We start from the raw sequence: 25,638 nt of genomic DNA, 5'->3' as shown, positions 1-25,638 counted from the left end.
ATCTGTTGCGAAGTTTTAAAGATTTAAGCATACAAAGCTATGTCCCTTTTAAGGACATAGGGACACAGAAAGCGACTTTTTTCATACTATGTAGTGATATTTATAAAGCAATTGAATGCCATAAAACCAAAAATATCAAATGCAATCTTCGTGTTTTGTGAATTTTCACCATCATGCGTTCCCACAAAAGGTAAGTTGTTACTTACAGGTATTTATTGAAATGAAATGAAATGAAATGAAATGAATGATTCTTTTATTATTTTGAGGTGCATTGGGAACAGAAGTTTTTGATAAAATTTTATTTGTAAGTAGTTTTTTTTATAGATTTACAGTTAACTTTTGATTTTTTTATTTACAGATTCAATGCTAATAAAATTATATCGCCTTTGGAAGACGATTTCTGCTGATATTTTTACTACACCACTTGAAAATTGATGATTTGATGATAAAGACAGTAGCAGCGAGGATTAAGTGGAAATTAGTAATCATCCGCTTCGTCAATTTTTGACTGAAGTTAATGTCCAACGTCCAATGGTTCAATCATTGGAAGTATCTCGGGAAATTTTGGAGGATATTTTTCAGGAAGGAGAGGAGGGGCAGCCAACCACATATCAAACTACTACGTTTTAGTACCGAAAAAATTTTTATTGCCAAATGAAACGTAAATTTTGCACTCACAACTTTACAAGTAATGTTTTATTTTGACTTTGCGGTTATCTGATTATAATATTTATCGTTATGGCTATCGACGTACCGACCGTACTGGGATCAGAGTAGGTACATGATATACAGTTCATCATCCAGGATTGCTTAGAGCATTTTCACACTGAAAAAGATGTTTTCTTTGAATCGTAGTTGCTTCATTTATTTATTTTTAATCATTTTACATAATATGTTTTATATTTTATAAATATATCATTTTCATTATTTAAGTAGATAAAATAAATTATGTAACGGTTTTATAAGAAAACACATTATAGTTAGGCGACGGTGATTTCTTCCAGGCAAAAGATATTCATCAGCTCAATAAAATTGAACAGTATGTTAGTTATTCTTTAGATTCACAATTGTACCTAATGAGCATTTCCGCATGCAAGTTGTATCGTAGTTTAGATATATCATAGTTTTTACATATTAAAGTTCCAACAAAACCCTCAAATTTTTTAGTAGAGTTGAGCAAGATAATTTGAAAAATGTGCCGTGTTAAGTATTATAGAAAAGGTTAGTTCGTTGGTAATTATTATTTCTTCTTCATTTACATGTTGTTAGTAAAAATAAACTTTAACTAACAGTCAAAGTAGTCAAAGTATATTGTAACATTCATTCATCATTTTTTGTATAGGCGATATTAACGTAGTATGTTCTTTTTGTAATGCTTAATAGTGTAGTAAGGCGAGTTTGCTTTCGTTTGAAGATACACCGGAACCTTTCACAAAATCACAACTTTTAGAGGAACATACTGTGCAATTAGCGTTTAGCTACTATTATGTATTCTGTGGTGCAATGTAAACTGTTATTAGACAATATTCGCTCTTATAGTAGTGCGTTTCAAATGATCCTTTGGTGCTCAATAATTATCAGAAGATCCGTTCATGCTTACTTTTAAGATACAAGGTCAAGTTTACCATTTGATAGGATCCCTTTTGCCTGAAGGCCAAACTAAGTTTGTTTAAATATATTTTGTATTCGACTACAACGAATAGTGGAATACAAGAAATCAATATCTCTCAAATTTAAAACTGAACTCATTTCACAATTTTAGAACAGGTTAATTCGTATGTATGCAGTTTTAAATCGACATTAGAAGCTTTTCCACAAGATGGTGATATCGGCACTCAGGAACTCCCTGGACGTGTTATAACGCCCAGGCCACAGTATTACAATTTTTCCTACAGTAGGGCGACGAATGTATTTTCGCATAGCAACGGAGGGGAACTCGCGGGGGGTCAAGTGACGCGGGCCACGTACCACAAACATGCTTAGTTTGTGGTATCGAGCGCGAAAGATAGTCATCGTGTTTTTAGTAAAGTTACTATGTAAACTAACGTAATTTAATACTTAGGTACATATTCTATAATGGTGTGCTCAAACTGTTAATCTACATTTAATTTAGATTATTATTTGATACTAAGTAATGTAGAATTTAAACCACATTCATGTTTTCTTCAGATTTTAAGATTTTCTTATCAGAGTGTTCAATTTTAATGTAGTTAAATTTTATAAGAGACAATAATTAAGAAAATTTTAAAATAAAGTGTCACGTATTTTTTTTAAACGACGAATGACGAAAAGCGACCTAATCGCGGACGAAGTCGCGGGCAACAGCTAGTTTATAATATTAGTATGGATTATTTATAGACCATTTATCATTCATGAACAAACATCTAAGTACAATAGGTACGGGGTACCTGATGCATTTTAATGGATACGAGTTTACGGGAACACTCAAAATCTATTTCTACTTTCAAAGTTATATCACAATTCTGACACGCATATTATAGTACTATATTAATTGTATGTTCGCATGTAAACGAGTCGATTTAACTTCGAAATAAAACAAAACATGGTAGCCATTAAAAGCCTTCACATATATTATCACATCATATTGTTCCCATATGCTGAGAGCGAAGCGACGCCGAGCGAGAGGCGAGCGTACTCTAGCGTTAAGGTGATACGGCAGCAGCGGCCGGCAGATTGGCTCGTAATGAATCAGGATGAGACAAATGGGTAAATAAAAAAGCTGTGATCTACATGATACTGATATATATTTTACGTATAAAAAAACATAATATTATAACGTTTATAAGAGGCTATAGAGCTAACTAGCTTTCCGCCCGCGGTTTCACTCTCGTAAGTCGTAGTCCTCTCCTATGTCCTTTATTAGGCACAAGGCCTTCTATGAGGTTTCAAAAGGTTGTTTCTTTAGATATAGAGACACAGACAGACTGAAACCCATAATATCTACTATAGACTTATTAAAATTAAATAACTAGCAACGGAGACTATAAAATTTAGTTTCTACAAGGCTACGTTGACAATATAATATAGAACGGGCGAATATTATACTGAATTATCTAATTAGTACCTACTGTGGTACCTACCTAGTTATTATGATGAGCTTTCATCTATCACCGTTGGCAAGCCTTGTTCTAGATCAACGAACATTATACGGAGCCTTGTATTTAGGCATTCGATAAATAATAAGTACTACTTTGAAGTTTGAACTACCTAATTACTGATCACTAAAACAAGATCAAGTTCTTGTGACTAGTTCAATCAATCTATTATTGACACTATAATATTACTATTTATTCATAAGATGTGATTTGATTTTTCTCATATTACTTATATTATTAGTCTGCTAACATGTTCATATTAATATGTATTTCATTTAAATTTTCAGAATGAAAATGTACATTAATGCGCAAAAGTAAGTGTTCAATTTTATTTTCATGCCTGTTCTATGAACGTCTGATTTTATCAAAAATTTAATGTTTAATGTTATTTTACTAACTTTGCTTTCAGGTTGCCCTTGGTAATAATATGACAACATTTGCTTGGTAACTTAAATGTTTGAGTACCTTGGAACTAATGAATAATTAAACAACATTAGTAAACGTCTCTTTTTTTAATTAACTTATAAAAAAATTGAAACGTAAACGAAAATATCAATAACAGTTTACTTATATTCTAGATTCTAGAATAAATAATAACGGGGTATAATTTTTTCAATATTTTATTATTGTCTAGACAATTTATTACATCCAAATTCCAATTTATGCTGTACTTACTACTACTTAATATTAGTTCATAATGTTTTTATTTTTATTTTAAATGAGTTATTATTTGTGTGGATGTTGTTTTAGTTCTTTACGTAAGTTCTTAGGATAATGCCTATATTCAATGTCGTAATATCTCATAGACGACAAACTATTCAGTTCATATTTCGTAAAGCACCGATCAGGGGTATCTACTCGCAGCCGAGCACGCTCTTCCGGCAGCAGTTGCAGCACTTGGGCAGCAGCAGGCGCGGTCGGCGCGTGACGTCATAGGGGCGGCGCACCTTGGCGGCGTGCGCGGCCAGGTACACGCGCCCCTTGCTGTCGTACTTCGGGCCTTCCGGGACGATCACGTGCCGGTGGCACAGCCGACCCTGCCATACATGCGACCATACATATATTATATTACAATCTATTGATATATCTGTAAATAATAAGTATCTTATGTGAAACTGAAAGCGTGTTTTACGAACAAATCACAAGATCTGCATTTTTAAACTTTAGTATTTGATGCAATTTTAATAGAAATTAGACTTTTTCACAGATTTCTAAAGCAAAATATTCATTATCATTGCTATTAGGTACCTCTATTCTCTTGAAATGTATTCTCCCGCCAATCGCTGGCATCATGTCGAGCTGATCGGCGTTGTGAGGCTCCGAAGCATGCTCGTTCCCGAACAAGTCCTGTCCTCTGCTCAGCACTCCATTCGTTCCAATAACCTTCTTCCTTATTTCAATGTTTTTCGCAGCCTTCTGTCTATGAACACTATGAACCGATTTTCCCATAGCTTTCTGTCTAAGGTCCGGTTTCTGAGTCACTTTTGTAGTTTGAGTCTTGGCTGCTATCTTACTGCTCAGAAACTCTTTCAACAGGTCTTTATTCTTTTCGTAGAACTTTTTGATCCTCTCAATTTTGTTTGCTTTCGATTTGGAAAACTTAACTCGCATGGCATATGAATGCGTGGTCAGAGATGGTGGATTTTTCGTATTCGTTTTTACTACCTGTTCCAGTTTTTCGTTATCAATGGTTATCGGCTTGAACATTTGATTATTATTTTTGGTGTTATTTACTGAATCGGGTTTATCAAAATCGAGCACGTTATTATTATTAATAATTATAGATTCTATTTTATTTTTCCGACGCATATAATTATACAATATACTCGAGCTCGGCACATTGGAAGTCGTCGACGCGTCGGCATAATCGTCGTTATTAGTCCTGAGATTCAATTTTATAACTTCCAACAAATCTGCATTTTTGTCTGAAATGAGCGGTCGGTAAAGTATAACAAAAGAAAACTGAAAAACTCAAAGACTCGAGCTCATAATTTGTAAAGTCCCAGCAGATATTTGCACTTAAATCAAAAACTTACAGAGAATACAGTAAAAGGAATTTTATGTTGAAAGAAACAGACCTGCGCGCGGGCCCGCGGGACTCGCCGCTGTTTCGCGGATCGAGGATTTAGATAAGAAAAATACAACGAATATAAAAATCATGTTCAACCTTTCATTTTCAGCTCGAATTTAATAAAAGCGACGCCTAAAATCAATTTTCAATTTGATATTTACGATTTTATATTTTAAAGCTTTATGTATGTCTATAAAACGTCGAATTGAGTCTAGTTTCGCAATATCGGCTAAACAATAAACGCTACCAACTGTTCCAGCGCACAATTTATTTATGGCTGAATTTATCAGCTTGCTCCATTCACGGCGCCCATTTATTTAATACTTTTGATGTTTGTTGCAAAGCACGACCTATTTACGAATAAATACACTCGAACCAATTATTAAGATAAATTATTAATTAATGTTCATATTACTCATAGGAAGATATTCATCTCGCGTCGTTCTGGTTTCATACAGGAAAACATCTTGATAAGTATACTAAAATAGTATGTATAAAAAAATTGGTTGACTGTAAAGTCGGTTTACTGACGATAGTTGAACGTGACAACGTCCGATTGTGCTTCTTTGTCGCTCGTTCCGCGCTCTCGCTCGCACTTCAAGCCTTACATGGAACGCCTCAGATGAGTCAGAGCGAGGTAACGCCGCATGAGTCATGTTTTTTCGTGCGTGCAGCTGGCTTTATCGAATTATAAGACGTTGTCACGTCAAAATCTTTATTAACCAAAAGTGGAGATCTGTTGATAGTTCCTAACTACGCTATAAGTAACAGTTACTTTATTTTTGATGTTAAAACTACGAATCGATTTGGTGTCGACAAATATTTGTAGTGTTTACCTATTTGTAGTGATTATTGATAGGTTTCAGTCATAATTTCATATTTCACATCTTTTTGTTCTATAAACAAATATAATGCGATTAATGGATAAAAAACCAAAGTTGAAATTTATTAACGTAATAATTTAATGTACACACAAATCATAAATCCAAGAAAAAATTCCATTTGAAATATTCAATGATGTTATCCGAATGACTGCGGTCCCGCGGGAGAGGAACGACTGTTTGTTTCGGAGGACCTTTGAACTTGGGCTATGTTGCTACGTTACTTTTGTTTTATCTCATTCTTATGTCTTTATTCATTATCATCTGCTATTTTATTTAGAAATTATTTTATTTCTGATGTCCGGATATGTTTAACAATTCCCGATGGTCGTTCTCTATGACATTAATAGTTTACTTACAAAAATAACTGATGTGTTGTCATTTGTTTGTGTAAGCTAATCGAAATTCTAACAATTCCTTATTGATAGGGTGATAACCAGTATTTGATAGTTTACTAATTTCAGATTATTCTCATCGGCAAAGCTTTAAACGCATGTAAAATACAACCTCTTCATACAAATATCAATACGGCAAAGCAAATAAGAGTTGCAATGCCCATTTGATATTCGACTCTATGCTGGTGTAACATCACTAACCATTAACTTGAAATAAACACAGTTGAGGTAAAATCGTGTTATTCATTATATTGAGTGTGTGTACAAAGCGCGAAGTGGCCGGCGCGGGCGCGGGCGAGCTGAGTGGCGCGAGTCGCGAGCTCACTCGTTAGCGCGGGCACTCGCGCGGAACCACGCGTGCCCGTTGTATGTGGGATACTGGGATTGTGCTGTTTCTGATAACATACTTAACTTTATAGGTCACGTCTTCATAAACCTTCAAAAATTATTTGAACGGTGAATCCACTTGTATGATTCATTACTCTAATGGGTAAATGATTGCTCTCTTGCTTCGTAGCAATTTGAAAATGTTATTTAATACAATTGACATAAAGACGCCACAACAGGAGTTGATTTTATTTTTAAATTATAGATACTTACGTCTAAAACTAAACTGAACTATTTTTAATTTAATTGGTACATCCAAAATAAAACAGCAATTTCAATCGGTCCGTAAATACAAAAACTGAAACGTATCAAATAAAATATCGTAAGACAGTGGAAATGAGCTGCAGCGACTAGACGTGTGAATAATTTGTAAAAAATACATAAGAGCGTTCTTTGACGCGACCGCAGCGGCGAGTTAGAAACAAGGGCGCGGGCACACAGCGCTGGCCGCTTGTTCAATATTTACACATATTACAGTAATGTGAACACGGTCAACCGTGCTACAATAGTGTGTGAATTGTTTTAGCGAATTGCGGGACTGTAACATGTAAATGAGATCATAAAAAGCGATTGTAAAATTCTAATCTAATTCCTCTAAATATAATTTGTAAATAATTTCTAGGAGACTGAATTATTGCTCTAATATGTTAACATCTTTTTGATAATCGAAAATATTCACACAATCCAAAAATTATTTTCGATCTGCTTACGATATGAATATAGAAAGCATTTGATAGTAGCAGTAAATGCTCTGTTGTAAGAATTTTGATTTAGAATACATGTTATTCAGCAACGGTGTCGACAATCGTCTTTTAATTTAATAATAAATTTGAGTTGATAATAAATAAATCTTGTTTTAGCTCCTGTTCTTTAAGTCTTAAATTACAATATACATAGTATGTACAACCCCTTACAGCAAATCGCAATTCATCCATGTAGCACTAGCTACACGCCGCGGCCGCCCCGCCGCGGCCGCGCCCGGCCGGAACGTTACTCGCAACTCGCAACTTATTAACAGTGCGTGTATTAATGTTCAACTTGTTCACATCTTAAACCCTTATTTAAAGAAACATTTTTCATGCGTTTGTATGTAGAGTAATGTTTCTAGTTTCTTACATATTTTGTGCACACAGCACAATTAGCGACGGTTTTTAGATCGAGTAAATTATGTATAGTTAGCTAGCTACTAGTTAATATTCTGTTGTAAAGTTGAAAGCGTGATATAGTTGAGTATGTAGTCGCCGTTATGTACAACAATATTTAAAAGACGCGCGAGTAAATATAGCTCGTAAGAAATATTGTCCCCTAAATAGACACGCGAAATCTGCTGAGACAATGCGATTCTGTCACATTTCCGCAGCAGACAATAGTCTCGGGTAAATCGATCTCAAAGGAATCACGTCTTAAGTTTCCTACATTGTTTATCCGTTGTAATATTAAGTATAAAATAATATACTTATCATCATACGTTTTGCAAAGTCTATGGGAAATCGCATGTGGGTACAATATGTTATTGACTAAATAAAACTAGCGAGTTAAAAGAGCTTTCATTGTTTAATATTCTCTTAAAAAGTAAATCTTTTCCAAAAAAATAGAAAACACAATCTCTATAACTAATTATTCATACCTTGATAATATTATTTCGATGTAAATTAATTCTCATTAAAAAAAAGAACATTCTAATCATAAAGAAATTCGTAGTAATTATTAATTAATTAATTAGATAACTTGTGTTTCTCATTTTACATTGTACAAGAAAAATGACAAAATAAATTACTACCCCTACGTAGACAAACGTAGAATACGACGGCGTAGCATTGCGTAGACGCTCGTAGCCGCGTAGCACTTGAAATAATATAAAACACTTGAATAGACTTCGCGACAGGGACACCTACGCGTCCCCTCAACTATTCGTATAATATTATTCCGACACAATACTGAATCTAGTTCAAATTTTAATATTCATAACGGGCGAGACGTAACGATGTTTTTAATCAAATCAAATCAACTCCGAGTGAAAAAACATACGAGTGTATTATGGAAATTGCGAGCTCGAGGAATTATACGAAATATATAATATTTTGTTTCAGGTTTTATCAGACGCGTGATGAAAATAATGAGAATCGAAAGTCTCCTTTATATGACTCAAATCATATCAAATACTTTTGATGTGAACTTTTATGACTTTTGAATACTCAATTTTTCCGAGTACAGTGACGTGGAACTTGGTCTTCTTTATAATAAGCTTGAAAGTTTATATTACACTAACGATATTTAAAATTACAAAATATTTTTTGTAAAATTACAATATAAATGAAACAGCCCTAATACCGATTTAATTCATTATTTTGTTACGTTTAAGTAACAAGAAATCACACTCATTTCTTCGTCCTTCAAGCTTTGGTACGTCGACTGTTAGGTTCCTATAGCTCCTATTGTAAGGCGACAATCAATGTAAGTGAATATGAACGTAGTGACGAGCCATCGCCCATCACCATTGTGCAATTGACGCTGTCTCTTCGAATTTCATAAGATTTCAATTTCGTGTGAGAAGAATGAGAACTGATGGAATTATAGATGCGCCGCTAAGCGCGATCTCCTTTACATCACACGATGTGTCGGTGGTTAGCAGAGATATTGAATAAAAACATAAAAATTATTGCCAAAGGTCACATTTTCATTCAATTTTTATGTATATAACTATTAAATTAATTTAAGTTCGAACGAATAAGTAGAACTTAGCCAAAATCATAGATACATTGAATATGTATAACTTACAAATTATGTAAACAGTAAAATTAAAAGCGTTGCGCATTCAAAACAATTTTTAAACCACTTATTGCAAAATATGTAAATTTTAAAGTAGAAAAAAATCAAATCAAGCTACCATTTTAAAGAATTAGGATATCGTATCGCCTCAGTGTCGTCGCGGCCGAACGCCGAGTCGTTGGAGCGATCTCGGTGACGTCACAACAATCTCGCGAGTACTCTGTCAAAGCCTACGACTTTACACCGGAATAATAGATGATCATTATAATACAATTACATAGCTTACGCTTGCCGCGCTGATGGCCGGGACAAGCGTTGTAAGTTTCGTGTTTCTCCTTGTTATGTATAAATCGTGTCATTAAAAATCTAAATAAATCAAATAAAATATTTCATTATTTAGTACTGTGTCTATCTATCTATTAATCTATGTTTGTAAAAATATACATATTGTACAGTTGAATTTATATTTTTGGTTTTATGGCATTCAAATGCTTTATAAATATAAATTTATAAAGAATAGAAAAAATTCGATCACGAGGCGGGACTCGAACCCGCATCCTTTCGCGCCATTCCGGGGCGGATGCCTGACCAACTCAGCCACTCGGGTCATTCTTTATAAAATACATATATTGTACAGTTTTCATGTAATAGAGCAGTGGTTATTTCATTGCATAATCTTTTTTTACTGACTTTAACAAATAAGAAATTACAAACTAAGCCATATATTTGGTTATTGAAACAGGAATATATAAGATTCTGAAGATATAGAAGATTCTGATGATGCTATAGATATACTTTTAGGTCCGAAATGTAAATAGAGTTCACAGAAATCAGCGGAGCGGAGTTTTGGACAGAAGGAAAAGCGTAGAAACTTCTAGAATATTTTTGTAATTTTTTTGTATTTTTGAAATATTCGAATAATTCAGAGGCGATAGATTTAGATCGGTTCTAAGAATTTAAACGGACATTCATTTGGAATATTTCTAAACTCCACTTCGGGAAGCGTTCAAAAATTCATCCGTTTGTGAACGAAATAAATTGTAAGTGGATTGAAGTCGAACTTACGATCTATCAATAATTCTGCTGCACGAGTCTTTTTAGATTAGTTAGGCTTCAGGCGGGTTATAGGTTTTGACTTGTATACCTAATTATCTAACGAAAAATCTATGTATTTACGATTGAGCCAATAAATAATCTTATATTAAAAAAACTTATCTACACAATCAGTTGCCAATCATTAGATGGTATAAAGAAAAATCGCTGGAGTGTCTGTATGTATGTATTATATCTATATTTAAAACTAGACAACGCATATTGATGCAACTTTTTTTAATAGATAGAGTGATTCGTGAGTAGGTTTTAAGAGCGGGCGAAGCTGCGGGCGGAAAGCTAGTATATTATAATATTATGATAGCTTTATACCTTCGCTTTGCTTCTGTGACATGCTGATAAAAGTAGCTCATAATTATTCCATTTATACCTAAATATAATAATATTATTTTACTAAGAATGTCGCAATTTTTAATTTGTAATATTTAAATTTTAATTGAATTCTCTTTTTGACAAATAGAGCAACTAGAATTATTATCTCGTACGATTAAATATTTTTAAATTACAAAGAATTAAACTTTTTCATAGTCAATTATTATAAAAATAATAGTAGAACACAATAGTTCTCCCTTCTATATTATGAGCATACGCGTGAACTTCTTCATCGTTTCAAATAGAAAATTATTTGTCTAAGACACCACAAAGCTATTAATAGGTATTATTTTTTGTCTAGAACTATTTTATCAACTCCTAAATAGAGAGGAAAAGTCGCATGCATCGACTTGTTAAAAGAGCAAATATTAAAAATGATATCATAAAATAAATATTAAATTAGAAGTCTATTGCCAATTTAGCTTTAAAGAGGCCGTAGCCCGTAAGAAGATTAATAAAAGTTTTCATTGGGATGTAACGAGTCTGCGAAGGACACAGGGAATTTATAAGGGCTCCCTTTATGCGATATCGGCAGATTGGGAACTAACTTGTGTGAGACTCTCGACCTACTTTGTTACTACTTCTTATTTCGACTTTTGTGCTATGAATGAATTTATGAAAAACGGTATACTGTTACAATTTATCGATGGGAGTTGTTTATGTTCAATAGATATTTAATTTTGACTGGCTGGTTGGCTTGGTTGGTAGTGGCCCTGCCTTTCAAGCCAGAGGTCGTGGGTTCGATCCCCACCCGGGACAAATATTTGTGTGATGAACATAGATGTTTCCTCTGTGTCTGGGTGTTAATTATTATCTATATAAGTATTTATTAAAAATTATATGTATGTTTATCAGCCATCTGGTTTCCATAACACAAGCGAAAGCTAAGTGCCTTTACGCCCTAGCGGTTAACCGAATGAATTATACTTTAATTTAAACTTAATCAATAAAAAGTATAATTAAATAAATATTTCAGGACAATTTTCACACACGGCACGATCTGATCCCATACTAAGTGCCTTTACGCACTTTCACTTACGCAGTGAAGCTAAATTCTAAGAATGAAAACAATTTACCCATCAATGCGTTTGGTTTCTATTTGATACTATTTCACTCACGGTTGCCATTTAAACAGTAAAATAGGACACAACTGTTTCAGACCAGGACCACTAGATTATCTCTCAAAGGTGAGCACATTAGCGGAGCCCTGCTCTTAAATAAAAGGTTTAATCCAAAACCCAGTTACTATAACTCGCACTAAATGTCCGCCATTTGTAAAGCTATTTTCACCCCCCCCCCGTCCCCGGGGCAGAGGAGAGGGGGGAGGAGGGGGGGGGGACAGTGGATCGTCGTTTGAATGAAATATAGCGACAATTTTTAGACAAGCGCCTCTCGTTTATATTGCTGCATATCTCTGACCTACTTTGTGACTTATAATTTTCATGTAGTTCACTTGTTGATTGGAATAGGGTTACGTTTGTAATGGGTTTGTTTATTTATATCTTTTTTGTTAGACTTTGCAGACTTTAGTGGTATTATAAGTTTTTAACGCCAAGTCCTGTTTGCTTAATTGCTTAATTGACCGTACGTGACTTAAAATGGTCATTTGCTTGTTTGCATGCCTTAAAAATGTTTAATACGCTTCGAAAGAAGTTTTCCACTCAGTAAAACGAATACTAAAGTTCCTTATCATAAAGCCAGACACTAGATCTTACTCCGGATTCACAGAGAAATAGTATTCTGATCATGATTAAGTATGTTTCAAGTTACAGCGTGTTCTCAGGAGATACCTTTGACCTTATCAAATGCATCGTCTAAGCATAGAATACTGTGAAAAAATCAACATTAGGTATCATTATGGTTGATTTTTATAAAGTTAGAATGATTTTGTCCAGTCTCACAAAAAATTATTACGATGTAATAACAAACGAACAAGCAAATTTGGTTGAAAATGTAGTACTGCAGCCTTTACAGCTATAGAAGAGGTCATTATGATTTAAAATTATAAAACAATAGGTTTTATTTTGTTTATTTATGAACAATAACCATGTTCAGTATCACTGACAGCAAATCAAGACTGAAAAACAGTATTATAAACAATACACAGTTTCAGTATTCTTTTCTTTTTGGCGCTTTACTTTACAATTTAAAACTTATATGGTCATTTTATTTAAAATTAATGAAGTTCATTGATGAAACTTTTTAAGAAACACTAACTATGGAAACATTGTACTTGTTTATTTAAAAAATTACAAAAGTTTCCACTGATCATAATACAAGTTTCAGTCTACTTATTATGCTATATAAGAAACGCAAATATCTGAATTTGAAGTTATTTTCATTACAAAAAGTTATAATAATATATTTTTCAGACAAAAACTCGTCACCTGTATTCATTTTTTAGTACATATAATCATAAAAAAACTGAAGCCAGCCATTTTAACTTGCTACGCTATTGGCTATAATTGTAGGTAGATAAAATAATTCTTAAAAAGGTACAGAAGCAACATTAAATTATGGATTCGTATTTTGTAAATCGCTATTTTATCTTTACAACTACGTGTCCAAGTTAACACTCTTAATTTTTGAAATGAAACTTCTATAGGTGCGTTGAGAGTAAAATTTCAAGGTCGCGTCATGGCAATACCGTTACGTCATGGAGTACGGCGATAATTTTGGTATCTTTGAATCTGCTAAAGAAGTTTCATTTATGAAAAGTGTGTTCCGCACACAAGCTCTTTGTAATATGATATCGATATAACATAAAATTATAACTTATTAGTTTTTAGTGATCACTTATATTGATATATCCAATCAGACATAATTGATCATACGATATGATTTGAAATGAAAGAAGAAATAAAGATAGTATGCCACTGTGCTTTAATGTTTACTCGTACAAGAGGTTATCCAGTAGGTTGCAGCCATGTTGTAGTGGATTCATCTTTTTGCACAAAGCCTGTAATGAGGAGCTCCTTCCATTGGGTATTGATTACTGCAATGAGCTCTGCGAAGCTCACGAACATTGTTGCCTGTAACAAATCATTGATTGGAAGCTTTTCAATTGATTAAACAATAACAAAACACAATCTTCTATAATATAAAATTATTATGCAAAATTTGTTCCTAGGCGGAAATCTCGAGAACGGCTGAACCGATTTCGTTAATTCTTCTATTATAATATTTCCTGAGGTATGAGGATATTTGTTACGGGGAGAAAAATTGAGACGCATTGGAGATACGAAGTTCGCCAGGTGCACTAGTTAGTAATAATATAATGAAGTTTTAAAAATTCGATTGTATATATTGATAGTCTATATTGATAAAGAGTTTTTGTGTATTTATTAATAATTTGAATCGATCATACAAAGTGCTCTTTGGTGAAATAATTCTTGGAAATCGGTCGAGTTGTTTTTCAGTTTATTCGTTACAGACAGATATTATAAAAATAAAATTCTTCTCTGCTTTAAAATAAATCAAGTAGTATACAGTATAAACTATAGAAAGGGTCTTAATTAATTTTTGGAATTTTGTAGCATTGATATTTTTTAGATTTGTAGCTTTCGACAGAAAATGTCGCATATACAATTTTAAAATTGTATAAATGACTAGTGGTCCGCCCCGGCTTCGCCCGTGGTACCTACATGTTTAAACTATCCTATCTCTTAAATTAGATCGAACTGCACATGGTGTGCGAATTTTATTATAATCGGTTAAGTGGTTTAGGAGTCCATGGAGGACAAACATTGTGACACGAGATTTATATATATTACTAGTGGTCCGCCCCGGCTTCGCCCGTGGTACCTACATGTTTAAACTATCCTATCTCTCAAGTTGGATCGAACTGCACATGGTGTACGAATTTTATTAAAATCGGTTAAGTGGTTTGGGAGTCCATTGAGGACAAACATTGTGACACGAGATTTATATATATTAAGACTAGTGGTCCGCCCCGGCTTCGCCCGTGGTACCTACATGTTTAAACTATCCTATCTCTCAAGTTGGATCGAACTGCACATGGTGTGCGAATTTTATTATAATCGGTTAAGTGGTTTAGGAGTCCATTAAGGACAAACATTGTGACACGAGATTTATATATATTAAGATTTATAACATTATTTGGAAAAGCAACATTGTTATGTTTCTTCTGTTTTCCCGAAATTAAGAGAAAGGACTAATTTAAAAGAATTCTGATAAATAAAGGCAAGGATTGGTATTCCAACGGAATCCGGAAGCCTTTTGGAAAATAAAATGTTTGCAATATTTCATTGGCATTGTAAAATTGTTTAAAATAAAATATTAAGTGAATTTTGTTTATCTTTTTTAATTTTCAAAGTAAAAAAACATCCAAACAGAAGTCCACAGTTATTTATTCTACGAGACTGTTTTTAGAAGCGCTTTTACATAAGTTAGGTATAACATAAAATAACTAGCTGTTCCCCGCGGTTTCACCCGCATTGCTCCGTTCCTGTAGGTCTTAGCGTGATGATATTATATAAGCCTAGGTATAACCTTCCTCGATAAATGGGCTTTCTAACACCGAAATAACTTTTCAAATCAGACCAGTAGTTCCTGAGATTAGCGCGTTAAAACAAACAAACAAACAAACTCTTTAGCTTTATAATACATATTAGTATAGATAATCTGCTGGTATATGATATCGATTCTATAGAAAAAAAAAACAGAATGAGTACCTAATATGCCTAAATATTTATGCAGATCGCTCAATATTGTTAATTTTTCAAGATTCCAAAATTCTAGGAAAATATTAGGAACACTTTAATACTGTCGATTTAGCAATAAATGAAAAAAAAACAAAATGAATTACTCTGTATGTATAACATTTCAAGTTACAACCAAAGCATACTTAAACATAAAAATATGTTCACCTGAACATAGCTGTTGAATATAAAACTTTTATTGTTCTCGTATCGATAATATGAAAATTCTCGGCGCTGACATTATGGTGTTCGTAAACTGTTACTATTGGAATTCAAATATATTTTAATAATAATATAGTTCTGTGAGAGTTCTGTAATAAAGTAAGTCAAATTTTTATAGTAGAGCAAGCTTAGAGAGCAAGCAAAATAATCCCTATGACAACATCACATTTAGTAATAATAGATGACACCACATGTAAAGGAAAGATTAAAAATATACCTATATTAAATAATAGTAAGATTTTAACATAATTAAAACCACAAGAGATTACCAATACCAATATTGACATAAAAATAATGTAGCTAGTTATGTGACAACCCTACGCTATATGTAATGTGAAGCGCTGACGGTGTGCTTTCGTTCGTGAGAACGTTTTATTCCTTTAAATTATAATATTAGAATAAAAACATATTGTGAAGCATCGTGCTCATAATAACACGTATAATGTAATTTTACTTTTTAATTAAAATCATTTAAGAAATATGATTTTTTTTATTAATTCACTGGAAAGTGAATTTAACTGGCGCAGTCGGTAGGATACTCGGGTCGCCCGCGGGAAGATATCCGAAATGAATATCGGTTCCGAGGCCCCGCGCGGCCGACCGGTTTTTTTAAAAACCCAAGCGAGTATCCAGAACATCAGCAGTATCCAGCCATCGATACAGAAACCATGTCAATGTGAGTTGCACAGAATTATTTTATTGTGTTGCTTTCCTATATTATATTCCTATATTAATTTTAGAATAAACCTTCACGATTTTCCATCCTAGGAAATCCCGGGGTACCGAGGCTGTTAATACCCAACAGTCCTCGAGAAATAGTTTAGTTGATAGTATTAGAAGTATTGATAGTTTTAATATGTCGTTTGACACGGAAGAAATTTTTAAATGCTTAAGGGTGGTCCCAGATTTTGATGGTAACCCCCATGTATTAACAAAATTCATTAAAATATGCGACCAATTAGTTATTATAACCGTACATTATTACTATATAAAATTAGGGTTCAACATTTAAACGAAAAATTGGATAAGGCATCGTCCTTGTTAGAAGCTTTAAAACCAGTGTAAAACGTAGATTGATAAATGGTTTAGGTTCTATACAGAATTAGCGCAATTCCTAGACTCCTTAGACGATAATATTAATGATTTACTTTTAGTAATAAGAAATATAGAGGATAGTTTAGCTTTTATGCGTACATCGCGAGCGCACCATGTTATGTTAGGGATAGATATATTAAGTATTATATTAGTTACTTTACGTTCCTTTTACGATTCAGAACAAATTATTATTAATGTAGATCTCCGCGAATAATTCGCACTGGATCATACTTTAGTAAAATAGGATAGTAATTATATTAAGATTCCCCATTATAACTCCTCACACTTTAATCGTACAAATCATATTATCATCATACCTCCCTATCCCTATATAGCAACCAATAAAGATATTTATGTGCACATAGAGGCTGAATGCCCGAAGTTCAATCGAAGAGCAATCGGTTTCTATGTGAAGAGACCCTAAACCATCATACAAGAAGTTCACCCGACTGTATTGACTGCACAAACCTCATCATCACGCAAGAGATATCCAGCGATTGTGAATCCACCTGCCTAACATTAACTAAGCCAGCAATGGAGAAATTGGACGACAGTCACTACACCATTATTTTCCATCTCACAAAAGTTGAATTATCCTGCAATCATAAGGAATACCTTCATCTCCAAGGCAGTTTTATAGCAACGTTGCCGACAAATGGTTCTCTACGTACTGACGACCTCACTATTGTAAACTTCAATGTTCCTGTGCTATCGTCGCTACAAATCAAAGAAAATGAATATTCAGAAAACACAGAAAACATCAGCCCCAGAAGTTGATCCTGCCGCAACATTTTCACTCAATGTCCTAAAATAGTTGCGGATCTGCGGGGGGAGGAGTTATGTGACAACCCTACGCTATATGTAATGTGAAGCGCTGACGGTGTGCTTTCGTTCGTGAGAACGTTTTATTCCTTTAAATTATAATATTAGAATAAAAACATATTGTGAAGCATCGTGCTCATAATAACACGTATAATGTAATTTTACTTTTTAATTAAAATCATTTAAGAAATATGATTTTTTTTATTAATTCACTGGAAAGTGAATTTAACTAGCTAGAAAATATAACGATATTTATGTCGGCCAGCGATCGAGAGCACATTTCTCTAGTAAATTAGACGAGGTGTACCCCAAGGGACGTAATTAAGAGGTTGTTTTTCACAGATTCCCCTGACGCATCATGATTGCGAGAGCTCTGGGAAACTGCCTGTGACGTCATTATGACGTAACATGTTGCCATGTTGCTGGTTCTTGTGTTGCTTAGTGTTGTTACTGCGAATGGAGGTAATGAAGGTTTGATATTATGAAGGTATTTTATGTAGACAATTTGATGAAAAATTATATTCTGGTCGATTCGTGGCTGAATAGCTACGTTAAGATAATTGTAAATTTTTAAGAGAAAAGCGTTATGAAGTATAATTTTCCTAAATTCATAAAGCTATATAAATATGGAATATATAGTTCTAGTTCTTTCTTAGCAATATATTATTTCTAATTTAAATGAATACAGTTTCAGACTATATGAATCATGATAAAAATTCTGATGAACTTGTGAGGAGCTTAAGAAAAAAATTGACGGAAAACAACTACGATTATATGTCGAACGAAAGTGAAGAGGATATTAAAATGAGAGCAAAGTCAGATGAAAAAAATAGTTCCATATATGTAACAAATGAAAGAGATACTAAAACTGATAGTAATAAAGTAAAAAATGAAATTGTTAAAGATGTTAAAAAAGAGAATTTGTATTTAGCCAATACTATAGAAGTTCGGTCTACGCAAAGTAAGATGTCATTTGTGAATGCTAATAAAAATGAATTAAATGTATCAAAAAATGATCTGCTTTATTACATAGATGATCATCATTTTGTATCTAAATCTGGATCCACAACTAAGAAATATAAGATTCTGAAGGTAAACATTTTTGATCTTTTCGATTATTAACTGTAACAAAACATGTATTATACATTGATAATTATATATCTGCACGTATATGTGGTTCTATTATAGGAAATAAGACAAATATTAAGATTCTTAGTAATATCAATATCCTTTGTATTTTGTTGAAAATACTTTCTAAAACATTTAACATTACAGTTGAAACACAAAACCCGACGTAGTGGCTTGGACCACCTTATACAAGAAGAAGGCAATGATGGTATAGCGATAGTGAACCTCGGAGGAGGGCCGATCCCGGAGTTCCGACTCCCTCGCTCCCGGAGACAGTACATGCCGGATCATGGTGAAGAAGATGATGATGATGAAATACTGCCACCAGATGGCGATACTGTTGTGAATAATCCATATGTAGTTGATGATGATATTAAATAATTTGATAACGTGTTTCTTTTATTTATTCATTGCATTAAGGATTACCAATATAGACTGGTACATAGCATGGATGGAAAGCTTTTTGAAATTACAGTCATAGACTTTTCGTGTAAGTTGGAAAAGGTTCCTACGCTACTGTGAAATAAGGATACAACGTACAAAAAGAAATGAAAAACAAGGCAAGATGAGCTAATATTTAAGGTGTCTTGCTTCCATTATTTTCACGAGTTATCGTGAGCTATGTATGAAAAACGAATAAAAAATAAATTCTTAGTAACAAGTTAGGGGGAGTGTCAAAGTGGTTTCATGATACACTTCTAAATATTCTCTATAATGATCAAGAATGTATAGCAGTGTGAGGAACAGTAACAGCGGTGCACTAATAATGCCCGCTATAAACATTGGTCGGCTACAACGCGTGACCGCTCCGTCGCCGTCACTAGTAATATTGATGTTTTGCATTAAAACAAAACATGTATTATGTGTCGAATAAAACACACAGCGTTGGATGAAGAAAGCAGTCTATGAATCCTATATATCTCTATGCAAATTGGGTCACCTTACCAAATATCGATGGATCTTTCACCTCACTAGCAAGAGCGCGTCCCTAGTATGGCATCTGTCATCATCGCCTTTGAAGCGCTGTCATCTTCCAAGCTCCATAGCATCTTCATCAGCAAGCAGTAAACTGCAACGCTGTGTGTTTTATTCGACACATAATACATGTTTTGTTTTAATGCAAAACATCAATATTATGTGTCTTTCTAAAACACACAGCGTTGGATGAAGATGTGTTTGATATCTGCTGGTGAAGAAAGACATACAAACGCTATGTTGAACATAAATTATCTTGTTAATATTGTAATACCTAAGTGCTGTATTAACAACTTAAATTTCATTCCTTACAGAATGTTAAATGAACCTGTTGTATTGTAAAATAAAGTTATATTTTAAATTCTAAAAACAATACAAGGGGGTTATGTAATAACAACAAAAATTGTTTTTCTTTCATATTGTAAGAACTAACCATATAGGTATCCTCTAAATTTTAAATTATTCTCCTCAGATAATCTTCTCAATAAGCCAATACTAATGAACTAAGTCTTAGAACCTAAGAACTGCTTAATTATTTCTCTATATCTTTGATACAAATCAAAGTTCAAATAATAACATAAAAATAAAATTTTAAAAATTATAACTCAAAGGAAGATCAATGTCACCAAGGATAAACAATGGAGCCTCTAAGGCTAAATACTACAGTAAATAACATCTGTATATAAAATAACTATAATAAGCAATGTTAACACAACTGTACTTTAAGCATTAAGCATGTTTGTTACACATTGATCATTACTATGATCTTAAATTAATTACACTGAATTATATAATAAATTAAACAGTTTCAGGTTACCTTAAAGTAAACCAGACTCACTGGCACTGGCTAAATTGACTGATTGACAGTAAAACTTTTATAATTGACTGTATGGTCCTTCCACTGCCTCCACGGGTTGGTGCCCTTACCACATTCTTGAAGCCACTGCTGGACAGGGCTGCTACGTTTACTGTTTTTAAGATCTGGAGGGACCTTAACTAGCCAGAGATAAAGGTTTGTGTTGCAAGGTTAAAGGGTCCGCCCCTTTATAGATAAGAATCAATTATCTACTTTTAAGATTGAAAATCAGTCCTTTGTTACTTGAACCAACCTTTCCACATGGGTCACTGGGCATATCTATGTGTCTGAGTTTCCTCACAACCGACCACCTGTTGGATAATGTGTTGTTGTATCCATTTAGTATCCAAATTCAGGTCAGGTTATAATCTTATCTTGCTGTGATAAAAAACTGTATTTTGAGGTTTTCAGAAGTCATGTTCATGTCATGAACAGGGTCAGCTTGCTTATGATAGACTTAAGCCAATTAAATAAAATCCCTGTGTACTAGATTACATGCATTCTTTTTTTTTTTTTTTTTTAGCATTGCATTATGAAAGTCACCTCCTGCTTGGAGGGTCATATGTTGGCACTGTAGAGGGGCACCACTACTTAACTGCTCTTTCTCCTTTGCTTTACAATGGGCTGTTTTCTCCCCTCCCCCCCCCCTTTTCTGACTGAGCAGTTGGGGGGCCATAAGGCCGTAAGGCCATTCACCAATGGTCTGAGTGCTCATGACTTCCGGGTCAATAACCATATATAACCATAATAGTCAATAACCATAAGCCATCTTTAGGCGCTTGACATTGAGTTGCAGAGAAATGCCCGTATATTATTATTATTTATTATATTAACCATAAGCCACCCTTGGGTGCTATGTATCTGCCCCGGTCCCGGGGTGCGAGGTGCGCTAGTGCACTTGGAGGATTACCCTTGAAAGGGAATATTCAGTCTAGGCGTCAGCTCCATCTACGACTGCAGATGTCGCAAAATTCGGAGCAGGCTTTGGCAAATATGCCTTGGCACTAAAGCATTCCTTTGGATAGCGAAATGGTCCATATCAGGAGCTTCCGAAATATTATATTTCCTGTTGTACAAGGTAGGAGAAGCCACTCCGTCACAGGTTGATTTCTTGAGAGGCAATCTAAATCAAAGGCCACTTAGGCGTCCTGGAAGCGTGCCAAGAGTTGTTCTCAACTTTTCAGCTAGGTACAGTTACTCAGTTGTAAGAGCTAAGAGAGTCAGCAACCTTTGTATGTGGGCGACCAAAGTCTGATTGATAGCTTGGGCTACAGGATGTGCGCCCCTTGCAATTTACTCAGAAGCACTTTTATTGCATATCTGGTACACGACATATAAGTCAGAAGTTCTAATGCCAAGTCCCCTGCTTCCCTCTTCATTTCTCTGACAGGTAAGTACTGTTCAGATGTCCTACTCAGCCCGCATCCGCGGTATCTGTAGTTAGGAAGTGAGAAACTTGTTCTTTTACAAAGACTATTACATTTCTGTTTATGTTTCTTTTCCACAACTCTTAAGTCTTGTATAGCATGTAGAGGGAAAGCCTTTCTCTCTTGGTCTGCTGTGCGCGAAACTCTAGAGAAATACCTGGAGGCGACAACTGTACAGTCCTCTCAGTGTTAGATGTCTAGAACTGTCTGTAACTCTTATTTAGTGCAAGACATGGTCCTTTTAATGACTACCACAGTATGCTCTATCTTTGAGGCTTTTGGGACTGGCGATAACACAGACATTTCTATAGTATCACACATGAGGCACAAGTATCCAGGCTTACAATGTACACTTTGTAATTGATGTGCCAAACCTGCCTTCCCAAAATCTCTATGGTCTCCGGGACCTGTAGAGTTAATTGGAACAATCCTTGTAGACGAAAAGATAATTGTCTAACTAGAAGGCTGTAGCTCATTCTGTGGCTTTACTAAAATCTCCATGGTCTCCGAGACCTGTGAAGTTAAATTATTAGAATAATCCTGATAGTTTAACTAAATCAGAGGGCTGTGGCCCTTTTTGTGATTGGAGTGCCAATCAAGCTCTACCAATATCTCCATAGTCTCCGCGACCTGTGAAGTTGAATTGGAATAGTCTTGTCAATCAGGCTTTACCAAAACCCCCATGGTCTCCGCGACCTATGAAGTTGAATTGGAATAGTCCTGCCAATCAGGCTTTACCAAAACCTCCATGGTCTCCGCGACCTGTGAAGTTAAATTGGATTAGTCATGGTAGACCCAAAAGATAATTGTCCAACTAAATCAGAAGGCACTTTATGTGGCTGTAGTGCCAATTAAGCTTTTCCAAAATCCTCACAGTCTACAAGATCTGTGAAGTTAATTTTGCAACGGTCTCAATAGACCAAAACTTAATAGCTTAAATAAAACAGAAGGAGGGCACCTCCAGCCTGTAGGGTCTCCGCGACCATTTGAAATGGCTGCCATATGCAGGCAGAAAATAGGCCAATGATGCCTGATTGTACAAGCCAATCCTGGCCTTGTGAGAATCTCATTACTGTTACCAATGATGTCTAATTTTACAAGACAATCCTGGCTTTGTAAAAATTTAATTACCGTTATAATCTGTGATATGTATCAAAATTACCTGGTTAATACCTAGGTGTTTAGGTGTCTCAGGTTGAATATCAACCTGGCGGAGCCATCAGCTCTTATTGCCAGAAGCATATCTGAATGTAAGTATGGCATATATTTTTCTGGGTCTTTCTGGACACAGTTCTTTCAGCATAACCATACTAAGCTAATCATGGCTAAGGACACCTTGTACATATTTTCAGTACATATTTTTGTAGAAGATACAAATAAAAAATACAAAGATTTTGGTTACTTTACTGTTGATATTATAGAATTGTTATCACACCTGAGTGTTAATTTTAAGGCAAGCTCTTTCACTTAAGTAAGAAAGGAACTAGATAAACAACATTATCATCGGTAACATTATAACCAAGAATGATCTCATTCAACTGTTCGGGGATACAGTAAATATGGGTCCTTGATGAGATAATGTATATAAACATATCTACCTCTTATAATCTGCAATGTCTATTTCTTATGATTTTTCACTACTATTCAAATAAGTACCCATAGAATCAAAGCTTATTCTGGTATCAATTGGCTATGAAAATAAGCTCCTTATGTTAAGAATTATTTACCGTAAGATAAATTAGGTAATCTCAACTTGCAGTAATAAGTAGCTCCTACTGAATATTGTGTGAGACTGTTGCTCATATTATACACTCTATATCATATCCTATAATAAGTAATGTAAAATCTATATGTGACATGTATCAATATTGAAATAATATTAAAATAGTTAATTAACAATTTCTTCTCTTTAAAATATTGTGATAGACAGGTTTTGTAACTAACTATCTAAAATCTAAGTACATCTTAATTGTCTTGAATTATTTATGTAGTCAGTGGGCACTAAGTAGTAGGTACTCACTTTTGTTGAGGTAGTTACAATTGAATGGTCTAAGTGATTGAGATGCCTCACTACCTGCTGAGTGCTGGGGCTCGTTAGCCAGAGGGGATCACGGTGGATTCCTTATACCTAAGTACCTTCTACCTAGGTAGCCTAACGCTATTTCACAAGTCTGGTTAAAAGCAATACTTGACACAGTAACCAATGTGCCTGTGTATGATAAAGAAACCCGATGATAATGTAGTGATCTCATTATAGGCATGTATTGTGTTTTATTAATTACCTACATCTAAATATTGATGTATTTGTGTCAAATACTGTGAAATGTATGCCACGTGCTGGATGAAAATCTATGCACGAGTCCGGACATGTTCTGACAAGTTCGATTGTACTTACGGAATTTCTCGTCTCGTCTCTTGAGCAGTGACGAACCATTACTTCTCTCGTCCTCCGAGGACGAAAAAGAGTTCCCGCCACTATTATACATACCAAAGCACCGGTTTTCGAATTTCCTTCCGACAACGTGGTCTTTTGTGTTTCATCTTGGAACTAATTCCGTTTTTCACTAGAAAAACACTAAAATTTAACGCGTGTGTGTTTTATCACACTTAATATTCGAGAATTATAATTATATATATTCGAATTCGAGAATTATATTCTGCGCGATGTTATTGCGCACGAATTCATAAACGCTATGGAGCTTGGAAGATGACAGCGCTTCAAAGGCGATGATGACAGATGCCATACTAGGGACGCGCTCTTGCTAGTGAGGTGAAAGATCCATCGATATTTGGTAAGGTGACCCAATTTGCATAGAGATATATAGGATTCATAGACTGCTTTCTTCATCCAACGCTGTGTGTTTTAGAAAGACACATAATAGCGTTTTAATGGCTGCCTCTGGTACAAGCGATGGGAGATTTATTAACACGCTTTTATTGGGTTCATCAGGTTTATGCTTGTATGCTACGAAAATAGCTGTAATTTGTAACTATATTATTGGAAATAAATTGAATTTAAATTTGAAATTCTGTGATTCAAACTTTGTACACTTAACAGGATCGGTGAAAATACAACTATTTCATGAGCGAATGATAAAAATGCGTGCTTCTAATTTTTTTCAGTTCTAACTATTGCAAAGGGGTCGTGTGTTATTTCTTTCATCTCATTCCCATGGAAATAATCCTTTGTTTTCGCGGGCAAAGCTGCGGGCGAATAGAAAAACATATTGTATATCGCATAGTTTGTGTGTTTGTACCACGCCCGCGCCGCGTAATTCCATGAACAATATT

General features: G+C 34.4%; 2 protein-coding genes and 1 long non-coding RNA gene across 6 annotated transcripts; 1 reads left to right on the top strand and 2 right to left on the bottom strand.

The window, feature by feature from the left end:
* Window positions 1-3,770: 3,770 nt before the first annotated feature.
* On the bottom strand, window positions 3,771-5,301 carry LOC123703820. The gene is made up of 3 exons (XM_045651981.1): window positions 5,195-5,301; window positions 4,365-5,041; window positions 3,771-4,153 (listed from the first exon to the last, which is right to left on the bottom strand). Exons 1-3 carry the CDS (start codon window positions 5,274-5,276, stop codon window positions 3,971-3,973), a joined length of 942 nt encoding a protein of 313 aa, XP_045507937.1. The 5' UTR covers window positions 5,277-5,301; the 3' UTR covers window positions 3,771-3,970.
* A 13,572-nt stretch (window positions 5,302-18,873) lies between these two features.
* On the top strand, window positions 18,874-19,470 carry LOC123703689. Its single transcript, XM_045651768.1, has 2 exons — window positions 18,874-19,053; window positions 19,237-19,470. The coding sequence occupies exons 1-2, from the start codon at window positions 18,928-18,930 to the stop codon at window positions 19,468-19,470; spliced, it is 360 nt and encodes a 119-aa protein (XP_045507724.1). The 5' UTR covers window positions 18,874-18,927.
* A 443-nt stretch (window positions 19,471-19,913) lies between these two features.
* LOC123703784 lies at window positions 19,914-24,882 on the bottom strand. 4 transcript variants are annotated; one of them, XR_006753044.1, is made up of 2 exons: window positions 24,836-24,882; window positions 19,914-20,272 (listed from the first exon to the last, which is right to left on the bottom strand). It is a non-coding gene; the product is annotated as an uncharacterized LOC123703784 (long non-coding RNA). The 4 variants fall into 4 exon arrangements; XR_006753043.1 differs by lacking the exon at window positions 24,836-24,882 and adding an exon at window positions 24,743-24,757; XR_006753040.1 differs by lacking the exon at window positions 24,836-24,882 and adding an exon at window positions 20,882-22,555 and having other exon boundaries at window positions 19,914-20,275.
* Window positions 24,883-25,638: the final 756 nt, after the last annotated feature.

Source organism: Colias croceus, chromosome 27, assembly GCF_905220415.1.
Source record: "Colias croceus chromosome 27, ilColCroc2.1".
Classification (NCBI taxonomy): Eukaryota; Metazoa; Arthropoda; class Insecta; order Lepidoptera; family Pieridae; genus Colias; species Colias croceus.
The sequence above is the reverse complement of the archived record's forward strand: the minus strand, read 5'-3'. Positions and strand labels throughout refer to the sequence as shown.